At 42.4% G+C, this 20506-nt stretch overlaps 1 protein-coding gene across 2 annotated transcripts in view; it reads right to left on the bottom strand.

The window, feature by feature from the left end:
* LOC126237120 (uncharacterized) overlaps positions 1–20506 on the bottom strand; it is a 331755-nt gene that overhangs the window by 147570 nt on the left and 163679 nt on the right. For both annotated transcript variants that reach the window (XM_049946935.1, XM_049946936.1), the window contains 2 exons: positions 10571–10767; positions 1689–1836 (listed from right to left, as the gene is read on the bottom strand). In XM_049946935.1, coding sequence (XP_049802892.1) covers positions 1689–1836; positions 10571–10767 — 345 coding nt within the window. The remainder of the gene's footprint in view (positions 1–1688; positions 1837–10570; positions 10768–20506) is intronic.

Raw genomic sequence — 20506 nt, 5'->3', positions numbered from 1 at the left:
GACACTATAATGGGTCAGTGAGGGAAGCTCAGTGACTTCAAACATGGAGTAGTCATTGGGCATCACCTGAGTAACAAATCCATCAGGGACATTTAAACTCTTCTAAAGCTGCCCTATTTGACAGTTCGTGATGTGATTGTAAAGTGAAAACATAAAGGAATAACCACAACTAAACCAAGGCAAAGCAGACATCACGTACAGGAACAATCGACTGTTGGGGAGCGTGGTTAGAAAAAATGCCATGAAACCAGTGGAAAAAGTTGCTTGTGCAGCTAACACAACGACTGAGCTTAGGGAGTTAAAAAGAATGAGCACAATGAAAGAGCAGGTCCTCATAAGTCACACATTTCTGTAGTCGGTGCTAAGCAAAGCCCAAGGAGGTGTACATAGCAACACCACTGGACAACGAATGACTTCAAACAGATAACTGGGAGCGATGAATCATGCTATTACCAGTGGCAATCTGGGGGAAAGATTTCGTTTTGTCGAATGCCTAGATAACATTACCCGTCAACATGCGCAATGCTAATAACCAGCTACAGAGTAGCTAGTGTAAATATATGGGGAGTTTTTCCTGGCTAGGGTGTAGATTTCTTATTGCACTTAGGAAAACACCAAATATTGAAGCATATGAAAACACTTTATAGCACTTTGTATAGTGTATAGAAGAGGAGCCCATTCGGAGACAATGATTGATTGTATCGGCATGACAATGCGTCCTGTCATAAAGCAGCATCTGTTAGGAATGTTTTGTGGACAACAAAATTCCTGAAACAGATCAGTCTGCCCAGAGTGTTGAAATGAACCCAATTGAAAACCTTACGGATCCTTTAGAATGTCATCTTTGCTCCAGACCACAGGGTCCAACATCACTATTTTATCTCATTTCGACTCCTGAGGAAGAATGGGCTGCCATTCCTCCACAGACATTCAGACAAGTATACGAAAGCGTTCCCAGCAGAGTTCAAATTATCATAAAAGTGAATGGTGGACACACATCACATTAATGTCCATTACTAGGTGCCTGGATACTTCACATACGAATGTGTACATACTGGAAGAGCAGGTCAGACTGGAGCTGATCATCATATACGTTTGTGTGTGACTTGCTGGAGTAAAAACACAACAACAAGGGTCCATTAAACATGGGATGCACGTGTAAAGGTGCACGCATGCACGCACACACACATATTTAAAAACCTGAATTACAATCCTGCAGTACTGTAAAACATGGAGACAAATTAATTCTACTATTTATAGTTGTTCAATGAAGTAAAATAAACCTAGACTCACTTTGGATGGTGTTCCTAGCAATAATGCAAATTCTTGATGGAACAATATGTAAAATAAGTGACAGGCAACCACTCACCTATTGCAGACAAATGTGCAATGCAAAAACAATGGCATTCACATTTTTTACTTTCAATGAGGATAATCTGATATGAACACGTGTTCTTTTCTTTGAATGTGTCCTAAATCAGCAGCAAATCTACAATTACAGTGAGAGTCTATTATTTCTGAAACTGCAGAATACACCATTACAATAATAACTGAATCTTTTGCACCTTCTTGCACATTTACAATATCTAAAAATATGAATCTTAAGATCTCTCATAACTTTTCAATTACAAGAAAATCTCTCTGAGCATGCGGGATTACCATAAATAAGTAAAAAGTCGTAAACTCACTTTGATTTTAGACATTCCATCCTTTACGCTGCAGATCTGTGCACGATGCCATTCTTGGTTACTCTCATAGCGTGCAATGCACAACAAACCTTTGCAAATAGCACTGTGTGGCATTTTGTACTTTTCTCCTTCGGTAGTATAAAAAAACCTATTTCAGGAGAAAACATAGTACGTTGCTTAGTGCCTTCAGACGTGATATTATATTCAGGAGATTGATGTCAAATATCAGTAATTGAAGAATACACATCAAAATTGGAGTCTAGTGTCTTATTACACAGAAAGTAAGGAAAATGAGCAAAGGTATCAACCCTTTGGGGATGAACTGAAATGACAGCATAATGGAAAAGGATTCGAAAGTGTTGAATGCGTGCCTCTGATAACAATATTAAAAATGCATCTCCTGCACATAAAGTAATGAAATGAAAATTTGTACAAAGTAAATAACATTGAAGGCAAATTTTCAACATAGTTGGACAAAGCCAGACTGGTTAATTTTGAGGCTTTAAAATTTTACCTTAATCAGTTGATGCTTGGAAATGCTTTATTTTCCTTACTAGCAAAGAAAGTCATAGCTTATACAATACATTTACAGAACAAAACAAGTATTTTTTGTTTACTGACCATCATAAATTAATAAACCACCGTAAATAATCAAGTTCAGTGAAAAGAAAAATACATTTTTTGTAGACACTCTTTACTTGAAATGGTAACGATACAATTACAGAATACACTGATGCAAACAAAAAAAATGAAATAACACAATAAAAGAGAAAAATGAACATGATCTCCAAAGAAATAGTGAAAAGTTGGACTAAGTGGCTGCAGTAAAACGCCAAATAATAATTCTTTATCATCTGATATATCAATATAACTCTCACAGCAAGGATGTCTTAGACACTCACTTGAAATGTGATGTGTATCGTTAGTTGGTTTGGAGAGGAGACCAAACAGCAAAGTCATTAGTCCCAAGGTACAGAGTGACAGTAACAACACCAATAGTACAGTCCAGTCGTCGGAGAGGAAATCAGGCAAACAAAGAGGCAGAAGGAATGTTTGGGTAGAAGAAAGAGTCCAAAAAAAGGAAGGGAGGAGGAGGTGGAGAGGGGTGAGATCAAAGGGCACCAGCGCTGCCGAAGACCCATCTCGATCCCTAGACTGTAAAATGATCGAGACACAACAAGGAGAACACCAGAGAAAGAGGACACAAGAAAAAGACCAGAAAAATATGGCGAAATAGACCAAGACCAGAAAAAAATATGGTGAAATAGACCAAGACCAGAAAAAAATATGGCGAAATAGACCAAGACCAGAAAAAAATGGCGAAAAACACCAGGGAAGAAAACGGCGAAAAAGACCAGGGGGAAAAAATGGCGAAAAAGACCAGGGAAAAAATGGCGAAAAAGACCAGGGAAAAAAATGGCGAAAAAGACCAGGGAAAAAATGGCGAAAAAGACCAGGGAAAAAATGGCGAAAAGGACCAGGAAAAAAAATGGCGAAAAAGACCAGGGAAAAAATGGCGAAAAAGACCAGGGAAAAAATGGCGAAAAAGACCAGGGAAAAAATGGCGAAAAAGGCCAGGGAAAAAATGGCGAAAAAGACCAGGGGAAAAAATGGCAAAAAAGACCAGGGAAAAAATGGCAAAAAAGACCAGGGAAAAAATGGCAAAAAAGACCAGGGAAAAAATGGCAAAAAAGACCAGGGAAAAAATGGCAAAAAAGACCAGGGAAAAAATGGCGAAAAAGACCAGGGAAAAAAAATGGGCACGGGCTGGTGGACAATTACAAAAGAGGTGGGGATGCAACTCATTATGGAGTAAAAATAAATAAATAAAAAAAGAGGGGGGCGTCAACCTGGTATGGCCAATACGAAGATGGCAGAGGACAGTAGATTCCCATCAGGGGAGGTGTAGGGGGCGTCAACCTGGTATGGCCAATACAAAGTGGCAGAGGATAGTAGATTCCTATCAGGGGAGGTGTAAGGAAGAACAACATGTGGCAGGGGACTCCCTTCATCACACAGCGTTTATTTGACTGGAGGGTGGCCAAATATGAGTCGGCCCATGACTCAGCGAAGAGGAATAAGATGTGATGCCACAAATCCACCCCTAGAGGGGTCACGGGCACTGGGGAATAGTGGCTGTCTCCCCCCCTCCCACCACCCAAACAATCAATCAGCAAGCTCATTACCCGGGTTATCCAAAGCAGCACAGTCAAAATCGGCGAGAAGATCATTGATGGTAGAGACCAAGAGGTGGGGGGAACACTGGGTGATAGCCTGAAGGCCATTAATTGAGACTGTACATAATAAAACTCAGTGAGGGAAGACCATTTAATAAAGCAAAGGGCCTGGTAAATGGCCATCAGTTCCATAGTGACCATCCAACACTTGACAGGCAAGAGATGGTGTTCAGTGCCAACAGGTGTTCAGTGCCAACAGAAGATATGTAGGCATATCTCACGTGACTAGTGGTGTTCGAGCCACTGATGTAAAAACTAGTAGCATCCCTGAACTCCTGTGAAAGTGGACAGAACACTATAGGATTGATGGAGGATTTTGGACACTGAGAGAAATCCATTTGAATCTGGGGCCAAGGAACTAATCAATGGGGGTTGATCGGATGAGAACGTGGAAAACTGGACAAAGAGGGAAGATGGAAATCACATCGAAGAACCGGAAGATGGGTGAGGATCCCAGCATCAAGAAAAAGACTATCAACAGGCCTAGTGCAAAAGGCACTCGTGGCCGAATGGATACCATGATGGTGGACAGGGTCCTACAGGAACAGTATGAAAGGGGGAGCAGAGCTGTGAACTTGATAACAGTTATCCATACAGGACAGAACTAAGGCCCAATAAAGGCAGAGAAGAGTCAAACAATCTGCACTATAAAATATGTGGGTAAGGAAGCGAAGAACACTTGAGTTTATGGAAACAGATTTTCTTCAGAAGGTGGATATAGGGAGAGCCAAGTAAGCTTGTTATCAAAAAGAAGACCCAAGAAATGGAACTGGACAACTGTGGTCAGGCACTGGGTATTAAGACAGAGCTCCAGATAAGGTTGGATTGTAGTACAGCAACAGAAATGCATCACCCTTGATTTAAGAACAGAAAAACAGAGGAGAGAGTCCATGTGGAACCACACTTGGTGGCACTCTGGAGCTGTCTTTCCGCAGAGGTTACAGCATGGGAACTAGCTCATACACAGAAGTGCTCCACATACAGAGCTGGGCAACCAACATTCCAACAAAGGCCATGAGACCATTAATTTGTTGTTGTGGTCTTCAGTCCTGAGACTGGTTTGATGAAGCTCTCCATGCTACTCTATACTGTGCATGCTTCTTCATCTCCCAGTACGTACTGCAGCCTACATCCGTCTGAATCTGCTTAGTGTATTCATCTCTTGGTCTCCCTCTACGATTTTTACCCTCCACGCTGCCCTCCAATACTAAATTGGTGAACCCTTGATGCCTCAGAACATGTCCTACCAACCGATCCCTTCTTCTGGTCAAGCTGTGCCACAAACTTCTCTTCTCCCCAATCCTATTCAATACTTCCTCATTAGTTATGTGATCTACCCATCTAATCTTCAGCATTCTTCTGTAGCACCACATTTCGAAAGCTTCTATTCTCTTCTTGTCCAAACTATTTATCGTCCATGTTTCACTTCCATACATGGCTACACTCCATACAAATACTTTCAGAAACGACTTCCTGACACTTAAATCTATACTCGATGTTAACAAATTTCTCTTCTTCAGAAACACTTTCCTTGCCATTGCCAGTCAACATTTTATATCGTCTCTACTTTGACCATCATCAGTTATTTTGCTCCCCAAATAGCAAAACTCCTTTACTACTTTAAGTGTCTCATTTCCTAATCTAATTCCCTCAGCATCGCCCGACTTAATTCGACTACATTACATTATCCTAGTTTTGCTTTTGTTGATGTTCATCTTATATCCTCCTTTCAAGACACTGTCCATTCCGTTCAACTGCTCTTCCAAGTCTTGAGGCCATTAATAGCGATGAGAAAAAGGACACTTAATTCAGGACCCTATGGAATGCCATTCTTCCGGGTCGACAGAGAGCAGAGAAAAGTGTCAACCTGAATTCGGAACAACCAGTGGGGCAGGACAGGACCTGGGGAATACAAATTGGGAGGGGGGGGGGGGGTGCAAGTCATAGAGTGCAAGTAAGATGAGACAGCACCAAACCATGCCGTAGGCCTTATGAAGCTCGAAGAAAGCCTAAGGACATGAAAGGTCTCAAGATTCAAGGCTCCAGCAGAGCTGATGAACCACCATCTGCTCAAATAACTTGCTGGGGGCATAGATCAGACTTACCGACTGCTAACCAATGAGGGACGATGGATCCTTACCAGCTAAAGGAGGGGAACCACAATAATGTCCGTTCATTGACATGGAAAAACCCCTTGGAGCCAAATACAGTTAAACACTCAGAGGTGATATTCTAGTCGTGGAGGACTGAGGTGTTGAAGCAATTGGTTGTGGATAGAGCCAGGAGTCAGGGTATGAATCATTAGAAGATAAGAGGGATGGAAGAAGCTCCCGTTCAGTAAAACATTCATTATAGGATTCTGCTGAAAAGGGGTAAAATGTAAGTGGGAAGCTTCAGCCCACTGTCTCCAAAGGAGGAAGTTGGCCAGATATGGGGCTGATGCCAGAGCCATCGCAAATGGGTCGCAAGGTGTTTCGTGCAGTCTAATGGACCCGTGCAAAGGCCACCCAGGAGAGCAAGGCCCAAGATGGAAGACAGCCTTCAAGGCTGAGTAATGAAAAGACAGGGGAGGAGACATAGCATTCCCAATGCACCCGATTGTTCTGTCTATTAAGTAACGGGCATTTAAAGTAATAAGACTGGCAGAGGATGGGAGTCATTTAAGTTTATCAAAACTAGACATAATCATCTCAATGGGAATTCCGCGATTGTTCATTAATAAAATATGGCGTTTCAGTCTTCGATCGCTATACTTTATTTTCAATTACCGGTTTCGGGCTAGCTGCCCATCTTCAGATCTGTTAGACAAAGTTAAAAATGTAATTAATAAAAGAGATACAGTTAGTGATAGAAACATCTTAGTTTACAAAAAGAAATTTTGGAACGTATTAAATGCACACATACCATATATTGTAGTTACAGAGTAACTTGTCCGTACAGAACACTCGGTTCACTGTCATAAGTAAAGTAAATTTCAATCTGTTAAAACCTTATATCGCAGTTTTTAAGAGTAACCTGATTGGTAACAGTAAAAAATGCCCTCTACCTCTAACAATTGTGCATCTGTTATTATTTCACCGTATATATTAATGGCAAATATTCTTTTTAATAAAACAATTATTTAAAGGCAATAACATATGAATAATCTTTTTTGAGTGGACCATGAAACGAAAAATTTACACTAATTTAAAATTTCTTTTTAAAGAAACATAAAATATAATTAAAATGTAGATATCGTTTCGAAAATGTGCGTTTCCTCTTCTTTGTTTCGATTACTTATGACAGCGAACCGAGTGTTCTGTACGGACAAGTTACTCTGTAACTACAATATATGGTATGTTGGCATTTAATACATTCCAAAATTTCTTTTTGTAAACTAAGATGTTTCTATCATTAACTGTATCTCTTTTATTAATTACATTTTTAACTTTGTCTAACAGATCTGAAGATGGGCAGCTAGCCCAAAACCGGTAATTGAAAATAAAGTATAGTGATCGAAGACTGAAACGCCATATTTTAGTCATTTCAGTGTTTCAAGGTTCGACAGCAATCACAGATGGTGATGGCAATGGCAGTGCTCCACCATGGGACTGGCTGGCGGAGAAAGAAGGGGCCCGTCGAGCTGGGAACGGTAATGCCGATGGCATGACTAACCATATCGGACACATTATGGATGACTTGATCAATATAACCCGACAAAGAGGGGGTATACCTGACCTGGGAGGCATATAGAGACAAGCCAGTGCATTAGAAAGCCCAGCGGGGTAACCTGACCATATGGACATGTGAAGGAAATCAGAGAATCAACAGGAAGTGGTCGCTATTGCACAGGTCGTCATGTGGCAACCACTTTAGTGAAAGGAGGAGGAGAGGGGAAGTGAGGGTGGGAGGGGGGGGGGGGGGGAACAGTCGCAGAGGAAGTGCCATAAGCGGCACTAAAATGGGTAGGGGAACCATAATTAAGAATGCACAGGTCATGGTTTGCAAGAAACTTGTCTATGAGGAGACCAAAACTAGATAAAAAAAATACGGCCTCACAAGGTATGCTTAGCATTAAAATCCACAAGCAGGAGTAAGGGCAGATAGGGCAGCGGGCATAGGTGGCGTATCAGGAGGGAGACAAGAGATTGCAAACAGTGACCACAGATTTCAAGTGGACTCGGTTGGCTGTTACTTCCTGTGTGGTAAGAAGGGGCAGCCATGTACCAACAATGTCCATATGAACCAATGTGTGAACACAACTGACACTGTACGTGTTACACCTCATAGAAAACATTGTGCTATTATATGGGCCTACAAGGTTCGAATTATTTGGTATGTATGAGAATCTGTATATTCGTATATATTTTTCTGTTTCTGTATTTGTTGAAGGTGGTTATAAATTGGGCCACATTTGTGTCAAGATCCTCATGTCTGATGGTTCTTCTGGATTTTTAACACTGAAGATGGTCACACAGTGACCAAAATCAATTTGTAAAATAAAGGATTTCAATATTTACGACTGATGCTGCCATTTATCCAAAATATATTGTACGGAGATTGTTCAGAGAGTAACATTAAGCCCATGTTTCTTTACTGTATTCTCTGCAAAAGACAAAAATCCTTGACATCCTTTGTATGGTGCTCTACTGTTGAGAAGTGTGAAAGGGGGGCAGCCTCAAACACACTGTCGAACTAGATCTAAGATGATGTTTGCAGTTTGCCAGGCAAAGGAAAACTTGCCATAAATGGTTTTGTATTGAGGCCGTGTGTGATCTCCTGTTAAGAGAACCATGGGACCTATCACAGACCCAAGACATTGTCAAGATGGAATGAAAGGTGACATTAGCATTTGCAGGGGCAGAAGTGACAAATGGATGAGTCAGCAGGACAAAGGACTTCCATTCTTAACTGGGGAATGCAGTTTTCCCAGTGTATAGGTCTCCTGTTTTCTGCCATGAGAACTGTGGGCAGGCAAAATATTTCACAAGGATGTTGCGGCCACGAGACCATAAGCTGGCCAATTGGGTGTGTGTGGCCACGCCCATAGAAATAACTCTGGAGAGCGCAAAGAGATCATCTAGGGGCACGTGTCACTGAGACGGCAAAGGTGACACTTCCTGGCAAGAGCCTAGAGGTGACTTTGCTTCTGAATGTCTTTCGCCACACTGCCCACACCAAATATACCACACCAGGCTCTGTCAAAGACATGCATTTTGCCTTGTCTACACTATTGTGGCTACTGGGATATATAGCCAGCCAAAATGCTGCATGTATTTGACTGTGACAACAGTCCGACCCATGCCTGGTAAAGTGCACGACAGCTCTCTCATTCAAATCCACCTGCCAGTTCCATTTGTCTCTCAGAAACCACAATTTTAAACCACTGTAATGACCCTGAGAATCTTGTTACTGTCAATGTACAAACTGTTTCTTTATCTTACTAATAATAGTAATTTGTACACTGTGTCTGTAGAAATGTGATCCAAACCCAATTCTATAACTACGTTTGTAACTAATCTCCTGACATTTGTGCACCTGGTGCTCCTAATCCTTTTATTTAATATGCAAATGCTGCACTCAAGTGCAATGTAAAATATTGTAATTATAAAATGCCAAAAACTCTGATCATGAACTGCTGCAACTTGACCAGCCGAATTCAGGAGACAAGGCAACTGAAGTGCAGGCATGAAAAATGGAGAATTGCAGAGCTGGCTCCAAACTTACCCATATGCTTCAATGATATTTCCTTCTCAAACCATTTTTCATAAGGTATCTTACCACAATTAGGTTTAGAACATATTTCGTGCACAGACCATCAAACACTTTGGGAATCTTTTCTGTACCTCCCCTCTGTTTCAGCAACATTTGCAAGAATTTGTGCCAATGCTTCAATTTTCTTTGTGCAATAGTACCACAATGAAATATTTTATAATTAAGGAACAGCAGTTTCAATTTAACTACATGTCTTGCAGATCCCTGTAAGTCGATTCCACATGCCATTTACTACAGCAGGACATAAATATTTGCAACTATCAAATGCCATACCAGACGATATAAAAAGCCTTACACTCATTCCACAAGTTCTAAACATCTGTGCCTCCAACTGGCTGTATTATACTTCAGTCAACAACGTCCAGCAATTAATTTGAGATATCCATCGTTGAAAATTATATCTAATTATCTCTGACAAGACTTCTGGACACTGAAAAATTAGTTCACTTGATCTCCACTTAGTAAGTGAAAATCCTCCTTTTAATTGAACTCACTTCTGAGATTGCTTGATACAAAGGAAAGTAAAAATTTACCTAACTAACAAAATATGTTTTCCTGGGTACATAACTTGTTGGGCAGACTGTAATCTACTTGTAAGAGCTTACGATGAAAGAGTTATTCCTTGAAAGAAAAGGTACTCAAACAAAGACAAAGAACACTTGCAATTAACACTGGTATTTAGGAAAGTGTTCACAATGGAATAGAAGACCATACCAACCAGAAGCACCAAAGATAAAAATACATCAAATGCACTGAAACATTACACACTTGCTAACAGACATTCAAACATAATCAGCACAAAAAAAAAAAAAAAAAAAAAAAAAAAAAAAAAAAAAAAAAAACAACAACACACATTAAGAGCTATAACAGAATAAGCACTTTCATACATACTGGATCTCATCCATAAGACTCTCAAGCTGGTGACGGATGTCATACAAAATCATACAAAAGTGTGAAGGAGTAGTCACATCTGACACAAGAACTGGAAAATCTCCTCGCAAGCGTGGCAAAGGCTGTCTCTGTATAGTATCATGAGGGTCCAGAACTTCTGGTGGATATGCAGTGTAGAGCTCAACAGAATCATACTCCTGTGAACAAAATACACATAAAACATACTTCAAATAATTTAATAATGACATAAAAAACTACTCATGAGTGTAATTTGAAGCTCTAAGATTGTGAATAAAATTGAGGATTAGAGAGGGGTGTTGGCAGGAGGTGAGTGAGAAGGCAAGGGAGCAGATGAGGGAGGAGGGAGGTAAGGAGGTGAGGAAAGAGGGGAGGAATCATGGGCAAGGGGAAATATGGGAGAGGGAAGAGACTGGGGGCAAAGCAAAGAGATGGGGAAAAGGAAGGTAGAGTGTTGGGAATAGTTGGGGGGATGAGAAGTGGTGGGGTGGGGGTGACCGGCGGGGCGGGAGGGGGGACGGGATGGGGGAGGGCAATGGGAAGGGACGGCTGGGGGTGGGGGGAGGGGGGACGGGATGGGGGAGGGCAACGGGAAGGGACGGCTGGGGGTGGGGGGGGGCGACTGGGTGGACGGGAAGGGACGACTGTGGGGACAGGACGACGCATCCGAGGAGGACTGTGGGGACTGGGGGAGGGGGCGGCAGGGGTCGTCTGTGGGAGGGCACGGCAGGGGTCGTCTGGGGGAGGGCACGGCAGGGGTCGTCTGGGGGAGGGCACGGCAGGGGTCGTCTGGGGGAGGGCACGGCAGGGGTCGTCTGGGGGAGGGCACGGCAGGGGTCGTCTGGGGGAGGGCACGGCAGGGGTCGTCTGGGGGAGGGCACGGCAGGGGTCGTCTGGGGGAGGGCACGGGAGGGGTCGTCTGGGGGAGGGCACGGGAGGGGTCGTCTGGGGGAGGGGACGGGAGGGGTCATCTGGGGGAAGGGCCGGGGCGGGGGTAATCTGGGGGAAGGGCCGTGGGGGTCGTCTGGGGGAGGGGACGGGAGTGGTCGTGTGGGGTAGGGGACGGGGGGGGGTCGTGTGGGGTAGGGGACGGGGGGGGGGGGTCGTCTGGGGGAGGGGACGGGGGGGGGTCGTCTGGGGGAGGGGACGGGGGGGGGTCGTCTGGGGGAGGGGACGGGGGGGGTCGTCTGGGGGAGGGGACGGGGGGGGGGTCGTCTGGGGGAGGGGACGGGGGGGGGGGTCGTCTGGGGGAGGGGACGGGGGGGGTCGTCTGGGGGAGGGGACGGGAGGGGTCGTCTGGGGGAGGGGACGGGAGGGGTCGTCTGGGGGAGGGGACGGGAGGGGTCGTCTGGGGGAGGGGACGGGAGGGGTCGTCTGGGGGAGGGGACGGGAGGGGTCGTCTGGGGGAGGGGACGGGAGGGGTCGTCTGGGGGAGGGGACGGGAGGGGTCGTCTGGGGGAGGGGACGGGAGGGGTCGTCTGGGGGAGGGGACGGGAGGGGTCGTCTGGGGGAGGGGACGGGAGGGGTCGTCTGTCGGGAGGAGAGGTGGTTCTTGGAGAGTGCCATAAGGAAGATGGGAGGGAGGGGGAGGGAGAGGACCAGAAGAAAGTTGGAGTAAGAGGGTGGATAGGCTAAGGCGTGGGTCATGGGGCAAAGGGGACATAAAATGTGTCCCATACCTCTGATAAAATCGAACAGTTAGGAGACTAACTATTAATAGCTCAGAATAACAGTGGACCATCCAAAAATACATTGTGTACCATTAAATGGAAAATTTATGTGTTCTTTTTCTTCCTGAAACATTTCTGCTTATGCAGGTTGTTCATAGAGCCTCTTCCAAGCTCCTCTTCTCCCCTACAATCTGTCATTTAACATCTCCTCCACTTACTGTCCATAGTTTCTTTCAGAGGCTTGATCTGCAGGGAGATTTGTATTGTGATATTCCTCGTCTTACGATACCTCGTAGAAAGCAGACGTCTGTTGCTTGTATTCCACTCAGATCCTTATTTGTTCAAGTTCAACATTCTGAGCCACAGGTCTAAACTGGCAGATAATATGACTTGGTCACCAAGATTTTAGCTTTGGTAAGTATTTTCCAATTTTTAATTATGTCCGATACGTAATTATAGTAATTATTATCAGGTATAAGGATGCGATTTTCATATAGGTGTAATGGAGGACAATTACATAGTTGTTCGGGAGTGTGTAGCAGAGGCTAATGAACTGTGATGCTGCACACCAGTAAAATTTTCCATAGAAACTTGGAGGTTGAGGTGAATAGATTTAATTTAATTATGTTTTTTCTTGTGTGGGTGCCTCAGGTGATACCAAGTGTGGACTTGGCATAACTATAGACGTAAAGGAAACTTTAGTAAAATAAAAAGAAAGTATGTAAAAAACCAGTTGCAGACAAAAAGTAGCAGCTTTAGTAGGGGACTGAATGAACATAAGAGAGGTAAAGAAACTATGGTTAAAATTCCACTGTGATATAAGATAAAGAAAAGGACTCATCCCTATCCCGTCTTCTCTTTCTTATCAGGTTTAATGCACTGGAGACAACACACAGTGTTGAGTAGACTCTCCTGGGGAAAGCTAGCCGACATGTATTAGTAATAAGGACTCCACAATAAATGCACTAAGGAAATATAATACTCTTTTGGCAGTGGGCCTGAGATGGCGGTAATTTTGTGTGAGACAGTAAAGACACAGCTGTGTTGTTACTTTTCTCATAAATACCCATAGTGTTTTTTGGGTTTAATTAATACTCCTGTAAAAAAATTCTGTGTCTAGATGTAGTTTAGAGTTTAAGAAAGGTAGTCAAAAAGTTCTTTGCTGAAAAATATGAAGCATTATCATGCTGGTAAATCATTTATTTTCATAAGAAAGATCTTAACTGTAAAAGAATGTCTTGACATATTGTGCTACCAATAAAGTCAGTTTGAAGGTTTAAAATTGATTTCATATGGTAAAATAACAGTGGGTGGATCGTGTTACTGAACCTGAATACATTAATACTCATTATTGCGATGATAATCATGTGAAGAAATGTGTGGGATATGTAATGACCATGCTACACTTAACAACAATTATTCTAAAATTAATTTTGACCAAAATTGACACCATAATGAGATGGAATGGAGGCCAAGCTCTGTAGTGCATCACAAAGACATCTAAGTGACTTTCCAAAAAAGACTGCTGATTCGTGGAAGCAATTAAGAGGACAAATCGAACATCAAAAGAAAAAAGTTCAGAAATGATAAAAGGAGCATAGAAGAATGGAACAGAAAAACAACTTAGAGAAAAAATATGGTTAAATTAGGCCAGACACATGTGGGTAAAATCTTTTCTGTATGGAACTAAATGTGTGGAAAGTCAAAACAACCACAGCTTATGAAAAGAGCAGCCATGTGCCAAATACAATGTGTCCCTGCATTGGGATGTGCAGAAAGGTAGACTCAAACAGAGGCCAAGAGCCGTAGGTGTCTGACACGATGCCCCTTGAGTGTGCAAAATACTATACATTTGGTTAAATATATTGACTAAGCTAAGAACAGTTTCAACAGATTTCTGCAATAACGAAGGGCATATCAAGGCTGGGTTACATAGTAAACATTCTGGCAAAGACGTTGACTTAAAATCAGGCGCAGCTGTGGAGCTCACACCATTTGCATACAGAGTCACTGGTAAACCATGTAACAGCAGCAACATAATTGGTTCAGACTTTAAAACTATCTTCCATTTGCGCTAAAGCTTAATACAGCATCATCCAAATTTCGCTGTCCCACTGACAATTCAAAATTCCTTTCTAGACATAGATCAAGAGCAAAGATAAAAATTTCGAGTAACACTGCCAACAATAAGACAAAGCCCACTATATCTTCAAGTTGTGACTAAACCACAAAAGAAAGAGGGCAGCAGGAGCTGTGGGGGGATACAGGAGTTAGACGGCGGGGGGGGGGGGGGGGTGTTCGAGAGGGATGTAGCTGCTGGGAATACAGGACTGGTGGGGCAGGGTGGCATACAGGAGCAAGTCAGCAGCTTCAAAAATGAGGCAGCAGCTGTGGCAGTGAGGGGGATACAGGAGTGAGGGGTCTGAAGGTGGTCACGGCAGCGAGGTGATTGCGGGAGGGAGGCTGTTGTGACAAGAGCGAGGTGCTGTAGGGCAGGGTGGGGGGTGGGGTGAGGGGGCGGCTCGACAGTAGCTAGGTACTGTGGGGTGGGTGAGGGAGCAAGGTGCCCGTGTGGGGGAGAGGTCTGCAAAGGGAGGGGGGAGAGATGGGAGCAAGGTGGCTGCAGTGGAGATGGGGAGGAATTGAAAGGGAGATGGGGAGGAATTTGATTGGAGAAATAGGGGAGGGAGGGAGGCAGGGAAGTGAGAGGAGGAAAGGAGGTGGGACAGAGGGGGAGGGAAAGAAGACAGATGAAGAGCAGTGTTTTGGAGGGAGGGCAAAATCGGGGATTCTTGGGTCAAAGTGTGGGCTTTTAGGGCCTTTGGTGGCAAATGGGCAAAGTTGGGTACTTTGGGGAGCCAGGGGCAGTGATGGCCTTAGGAGGGGCAAAGTTGGGTCCTTTTGGTGGAGGAGGGGGCAGTCGTGGCCATAAGAGGTGCAAAACGAGGGCCTTTGGGAGTGGTGGTGGGCGTTTCAGATAGCTGAGGTGCTTTGGGAGATGGGCAGCAGGAAGAGTGAGTATTTTGGTGGTGGTTGTGGTGAGAGGTGGGGGGCGGGGGGGGGGGGGGGGTACCAGAGGACCTCTGGGAGGAACAGAACTGAGTGATGGACTCTGGGGGAAAGCAACTTGCGAGCTTCACGGAGGGGACCAAAGTTACGGTGTGTGTGTGGGGGGGGGGGGGGGCCGCGCGTGTGCGCGAGCAAAGTGACAGCATCAGAGGGGTGACGCAAAGTGAAGGCCTCTGGGGGGGGGGGGGGGCACAAAGTGACCTTTTTTTTTTTTAGGGAGGGATAGATGGATAATTGGGGGGGGGGTTGAGGGATTTTTTTTTTGGGGAGGGGATAGATGGATAATTGGGGGGGGGGTGAGGATGAGGGACTTTTGTTTTGGGGAAGAGAGTGATGGATTGGAGGGGGGGGGGGGAGTTAGGGATTTTTGTGGGCAAATTCAGGGATTATGGGAGGCCTTGTTAGGGATTTTTTGGTCAAAGTGACAGATTATGGGTGGCCTCGTTAGGGAATTTTTGGAGATATTACAGATTCTCTGTGGCAGTGTGAGGGGTTTTACGAGGGGAGTAGTGGGATTTTTTGGGGGGCTACAATCTTTTTGGGAGGGAAGAAGGAGACTTGGTGGGATTTAGGTGGGAAAGAGAAGAATTTGTGGGGAAAATAAGGGATCAGGATGGGAAAGAGATGGACTTTGGGGCTATGAAAAAGTCTTAGGGTGAACGGAAGAGAGGCACTTCCGGTGAAGTGGGCAGGAGCACCTCGGGCAAAGGGAGAGAGAGAGAGAGAGAGAGAGAGAGAGAGAGAGAGAGACTTCAGCGGGGAAAGAGAGAGAAAGACTTCAGCGGGGAAAGAGAGAGAGAGAGAGAGAGAGAGAGAGAGAGAGACTTCGGGCGGAGAGAGAGAGAGAGAGAGAGAGAGAGAGACTGACTTCAGGCGAAGAGAGAGAGAGACTTCAGGTGGAGAGAGAGAAAGAGAGAGAGAGAGAGAGAGAGAGAGACTTCAGGCGGAGGGAGAGAGAGAGAGAGAGAGAGAGAGAGAGAGAGACTTCAGGCGGAGAGAGAGAGAGAGAGAGAGAGAGAGAGAGAGAGAGAGAGAGAGAGAGAGACTTCAGGCGGAGGGAGGGAGAGAGAGAGAGAGAGAGAGAGAGAGAGACTTCAGGCGGAGGGAGAGAGAGAGAGAGAAAGAGAGAGAGACTTCAGGCGGATAGAGAGAGAGAGAGAGAGAGAGAGAGAGAGAGAGAGAGAGACTGACTTCGGGCGAAGAGACGAGCAAGTGGGGGGGGCCTTGGACAATCTGTCAGTACTTTTATTTCTACATGCCTGACTTCTGTGCAACAACTACTGTCTGGTGAATATCTATTTATCATTATATTAATACTAAAATTCCAGTGATCTATATTAAAATCTCCTATACACTGTAACACCTGGAAATTAATTAATATGATATGATGATAACAGTATAATGTCACTATTTTTCAGTGGATTCAAGTAGCTGCCCAGCTCTGGAAATTTTTTCTCATGATAGAAACCTGGTGTTCACTAAATAGCGAGTAGTCAGCTTAAAGAGAAGGATGATTATATTTCGTAACACCTTTAACGATCATAACTTACAACTGAGATACCTTACCAAGTTTTAACACTTATTTGCACTCATAATTCATTTTGCCTTTCACAATTAAAAATAGAAGTCGATGTGTTATTTAAACTTTGAAGATTTTTACCTAAAAAATTAAGAGTTTTGCAATTCAATAAACACTGCCGAGACTGGGTACTTCAGGGAAATGGATAGTATCATTAATATGAACACACCTAATGCATTATAAATTTTTTTTAAATCTATTTATTGAACCTGATGTGGTTAGTGCCATCAGGCCCTCTCTTAAATCTGACAAGGGTTGCACAAATACAATACCTTTTTTACATCATGTTATCTAAGGAACAACAATATTAATATGACATCTAGTATTAAATTGAATTGAATGTTTGTAGAGACAATGTGAGTAAATAATACTGATTTTGAACTAATCCAGTCAACACTGACAGTTCTTCTTCTTCTACTACTACTACTACTACTACTACTACTACCCCTGCTGCTGCTACTGTTGCTGGCTCCACCAGTAGTACTGATAGTGATAATAGTAATAGTGCTAATAATAATAATAATAACCCACAAGTCGAAACAACAATAAAAACTATCAACACAATCATACACAACAAAATAAATGAAAACACAACTATGGAAGAGTTACAACTACTGGTTTATATAGGAGCACTCACTACACTAAATATACACACTAGGCAGAGATCAGAACCAACCAACACACAGAAGAAACCCACAAAACCAGCATGGCAACACAGGCTACAGATCAAAATAGAAAAACTGAGAAGAGACATCGGACAGCTAACACAATTTATAAGAAATGAAATCTCGGAAAAAAAAAAAACAAAAAAGGTTAGGTAAAATCTCACAACAAGAAGTGACAGAGCAATTAGACGAAAAGAAGCAGAAATTACAAGCATTAGCCAAACGACTCAGAAGATACAAAAAAAGTGAAAATAGAAGGAAACAAAACCAAACATTCAACACAAACCAAAAGAAATTTTACCAGACAATAGACAACACACACATTAAAATAAACAATCCACCAAACATAACAGACATGGAACACTTCTGGAGCAACATATGGTCAAACCCGGTACAACATAACAGGCATGCACGGTGGATACAAGCAGAAACAGACACAACAAGGTGATACCACAAATGCCTGAAGTGATAATTTTGTAACATGAAGTCACCCAAGCAATTAATTCTACTCACAATTGGAAAGCCCCTGGAAATGATAAAATAGCAAATTTCTGGCTAAAGAAGTTCACCTCAACACATTCACATCTAACTAAATTATTTAACAGTTACATTGCAGACCCATACACATTCCCTGATACACTTACACATGGAATAACTTATCTAAAACCTAAAGATCAAGCAGACACAGCGAACCCAGCTAAATATCGCCCCATAACATGCCTACCAACAATATACAAAATATTAACTTCAATCATTAAACAGAAATTAATGACACATACAACACAGAACAAAATTATAAATGAAGAACAAAAAGGCTGTTGCAAAGGAGCACGAGGATGTAAAGAGCAACTGATAATAGATGCAGAGGTGACATATCAAGCTAAAACTAAACAAAGGTCGCTACACTACGCATACATTGATTACCAAAAAGCTTTTGATAGTGTACCCCACTCATGGTTACTACAAATATTGGAAATATACAAAGTAGATCCTAAATTGATACAGTTCCTAAACATAGTAATGAAAAATTGGAAAACCACACTTAATATCCAAACAAATTCAAATAATATCACATCACAGCCAATACAGATTAAGCGTGGAATATACCAAGGAGACTCATTAAGTCCTTTCTGGTTCTGCCTTGCTCTGAACCCACTATCCAACATGCTAAATAATACAAATTACGGATACAATATTACTGGAACATACCCACACAAAATCACACATTTGCTATACATGGATGATCTAAAACTACTGGCAGCAACAAATCAACAACTCAACCAATTACTAAAGATAACAGAAGTATTCAGCAATGATATAAGTATGGCTTTTGGAACAGACAAATGTAAGAAAAATAGCATAGTCAAGGGAAAACACACTAAACAAGAAGATTACATATTGGATAACCACAGCGACTGCATAGAAGCGATGGAAAAAACGGATGCCTATAAATATCTAGGATACAGACAAAAAATAGGAATAGATAATACAAATATTAAAGAAGAACTAAAAGAAAAATATAGACAAAGACTAACAAAAATACTCAAAACAGAATTGACAGCAAGAAACAAGACAAAAGCTATAAATACTTATGCTATACCAATATTGACCTACTCATTTGGAGTAGTGAAATGGAGTAACACAGACCTAGAAGCACTCAATACACTTACACGATCACAATGCCACAAATATAGAATACATCACATACATTCAGCAACTGAAAGATTCACATTAAGCAGAAAGGAAGGAGGAAGGGGATTTATCGATATAAAAAACCTACATTATGGACAGGTAGACAATTTAAGAAAATTCTTTCTAGAATGAGCAGAAACTAGCAAAATACACAAGGCAATCACTCATATAAATACATCGGCTACACCACTGCAATTTCATAACCACTTCTACAACCCTCTAGATCACATAACATCAACAGATACGAAGAAAGTAAATTGGAAAAAGAAAACACTTCATGGCAAGCACCCGTATCATCTAACACAGCCACACATCGATCAAGACGCATCCAACACATGGCTAAGAAAAGGCAATATATACAGTGAGACAGAAGGGTTCATGATTGCAATACAGGATCAAACAATAAACACCAGGTATTACAGCAAGCATATTATTGAAAGATCCCAATACCACAACAGATAAATGCAGACTTTGTAAACAACAAATAGAAACAGTAGATCACATCACAAGCGGATGTACAATACTAGAAAATACAGAATACCCCAGAAGACATGACAATGTCGCAAAAATACTACATCAACAGCTTGCCTTACAACATAAACTTTTAAAACAACAAGTTCCTACATACAAGTATGCACCACAAAATGTACTGGAGAATGACGAATACAAATTATACTGGAACAGAACCATTATAACAGATAAAACAACGCCACATAACAAACCTGACATCATACTTACCAATAAAAAGAAGAAATTAACACAACTAATCGAAATATCCATACCCAATACAACAAATATACAAAAGAAAACAGGAGAAAAAATTGAAAAATACATCCAACTGGCTGAGGAAGTCAAAGACATGTGGCATCAGGATAAATTTGACATCATACCAATTATACTATCAACTATAGGAGTCATACCACACAATATCCACCAGTACATCAATGCAATACAGCTACATCCAACCATATATACACAACTACAGAAATCCGTAATTATTGATACATGTTCAATTACCCGAAAGTTCCTAAATGCAATATAACACATACCGTACAGTTAATAGGAAGTGACGCTTGATCAAGGTCCGCGTCACTTTCCATTCTTAACCAGACTTAACGTCTGAGAAAGTAAAGAAATAATAATAATAGCCAGACATAACGTCTGAGAAAGGAAAATGAAAATAATAATGGCTATATTAATAATTATGATAGTGGCATATACAAAAAGAATTTATAGGTGTACA

The sequence above is a fragment of the Schistocerca nitens genome, chromosome 2 (assembly GCF_023898315.1).
Source record: "Schistocerca nitens isolate TAMUIC-IGC-003100 chromosome 2, iqSchNite1.1, whole genome shotgun sequence".
Taxonomy (NCBI): Eukaryota; Metazoa; Arthropoda; class Insecta; order Orthoptera; family Acrididae; genus Schistocerca; species Schistocerca nitens.
Note: the sequence above shows the minus strand (reverse complement) of the source record. Positions and strands in the feature narration are given on the sequence as shown.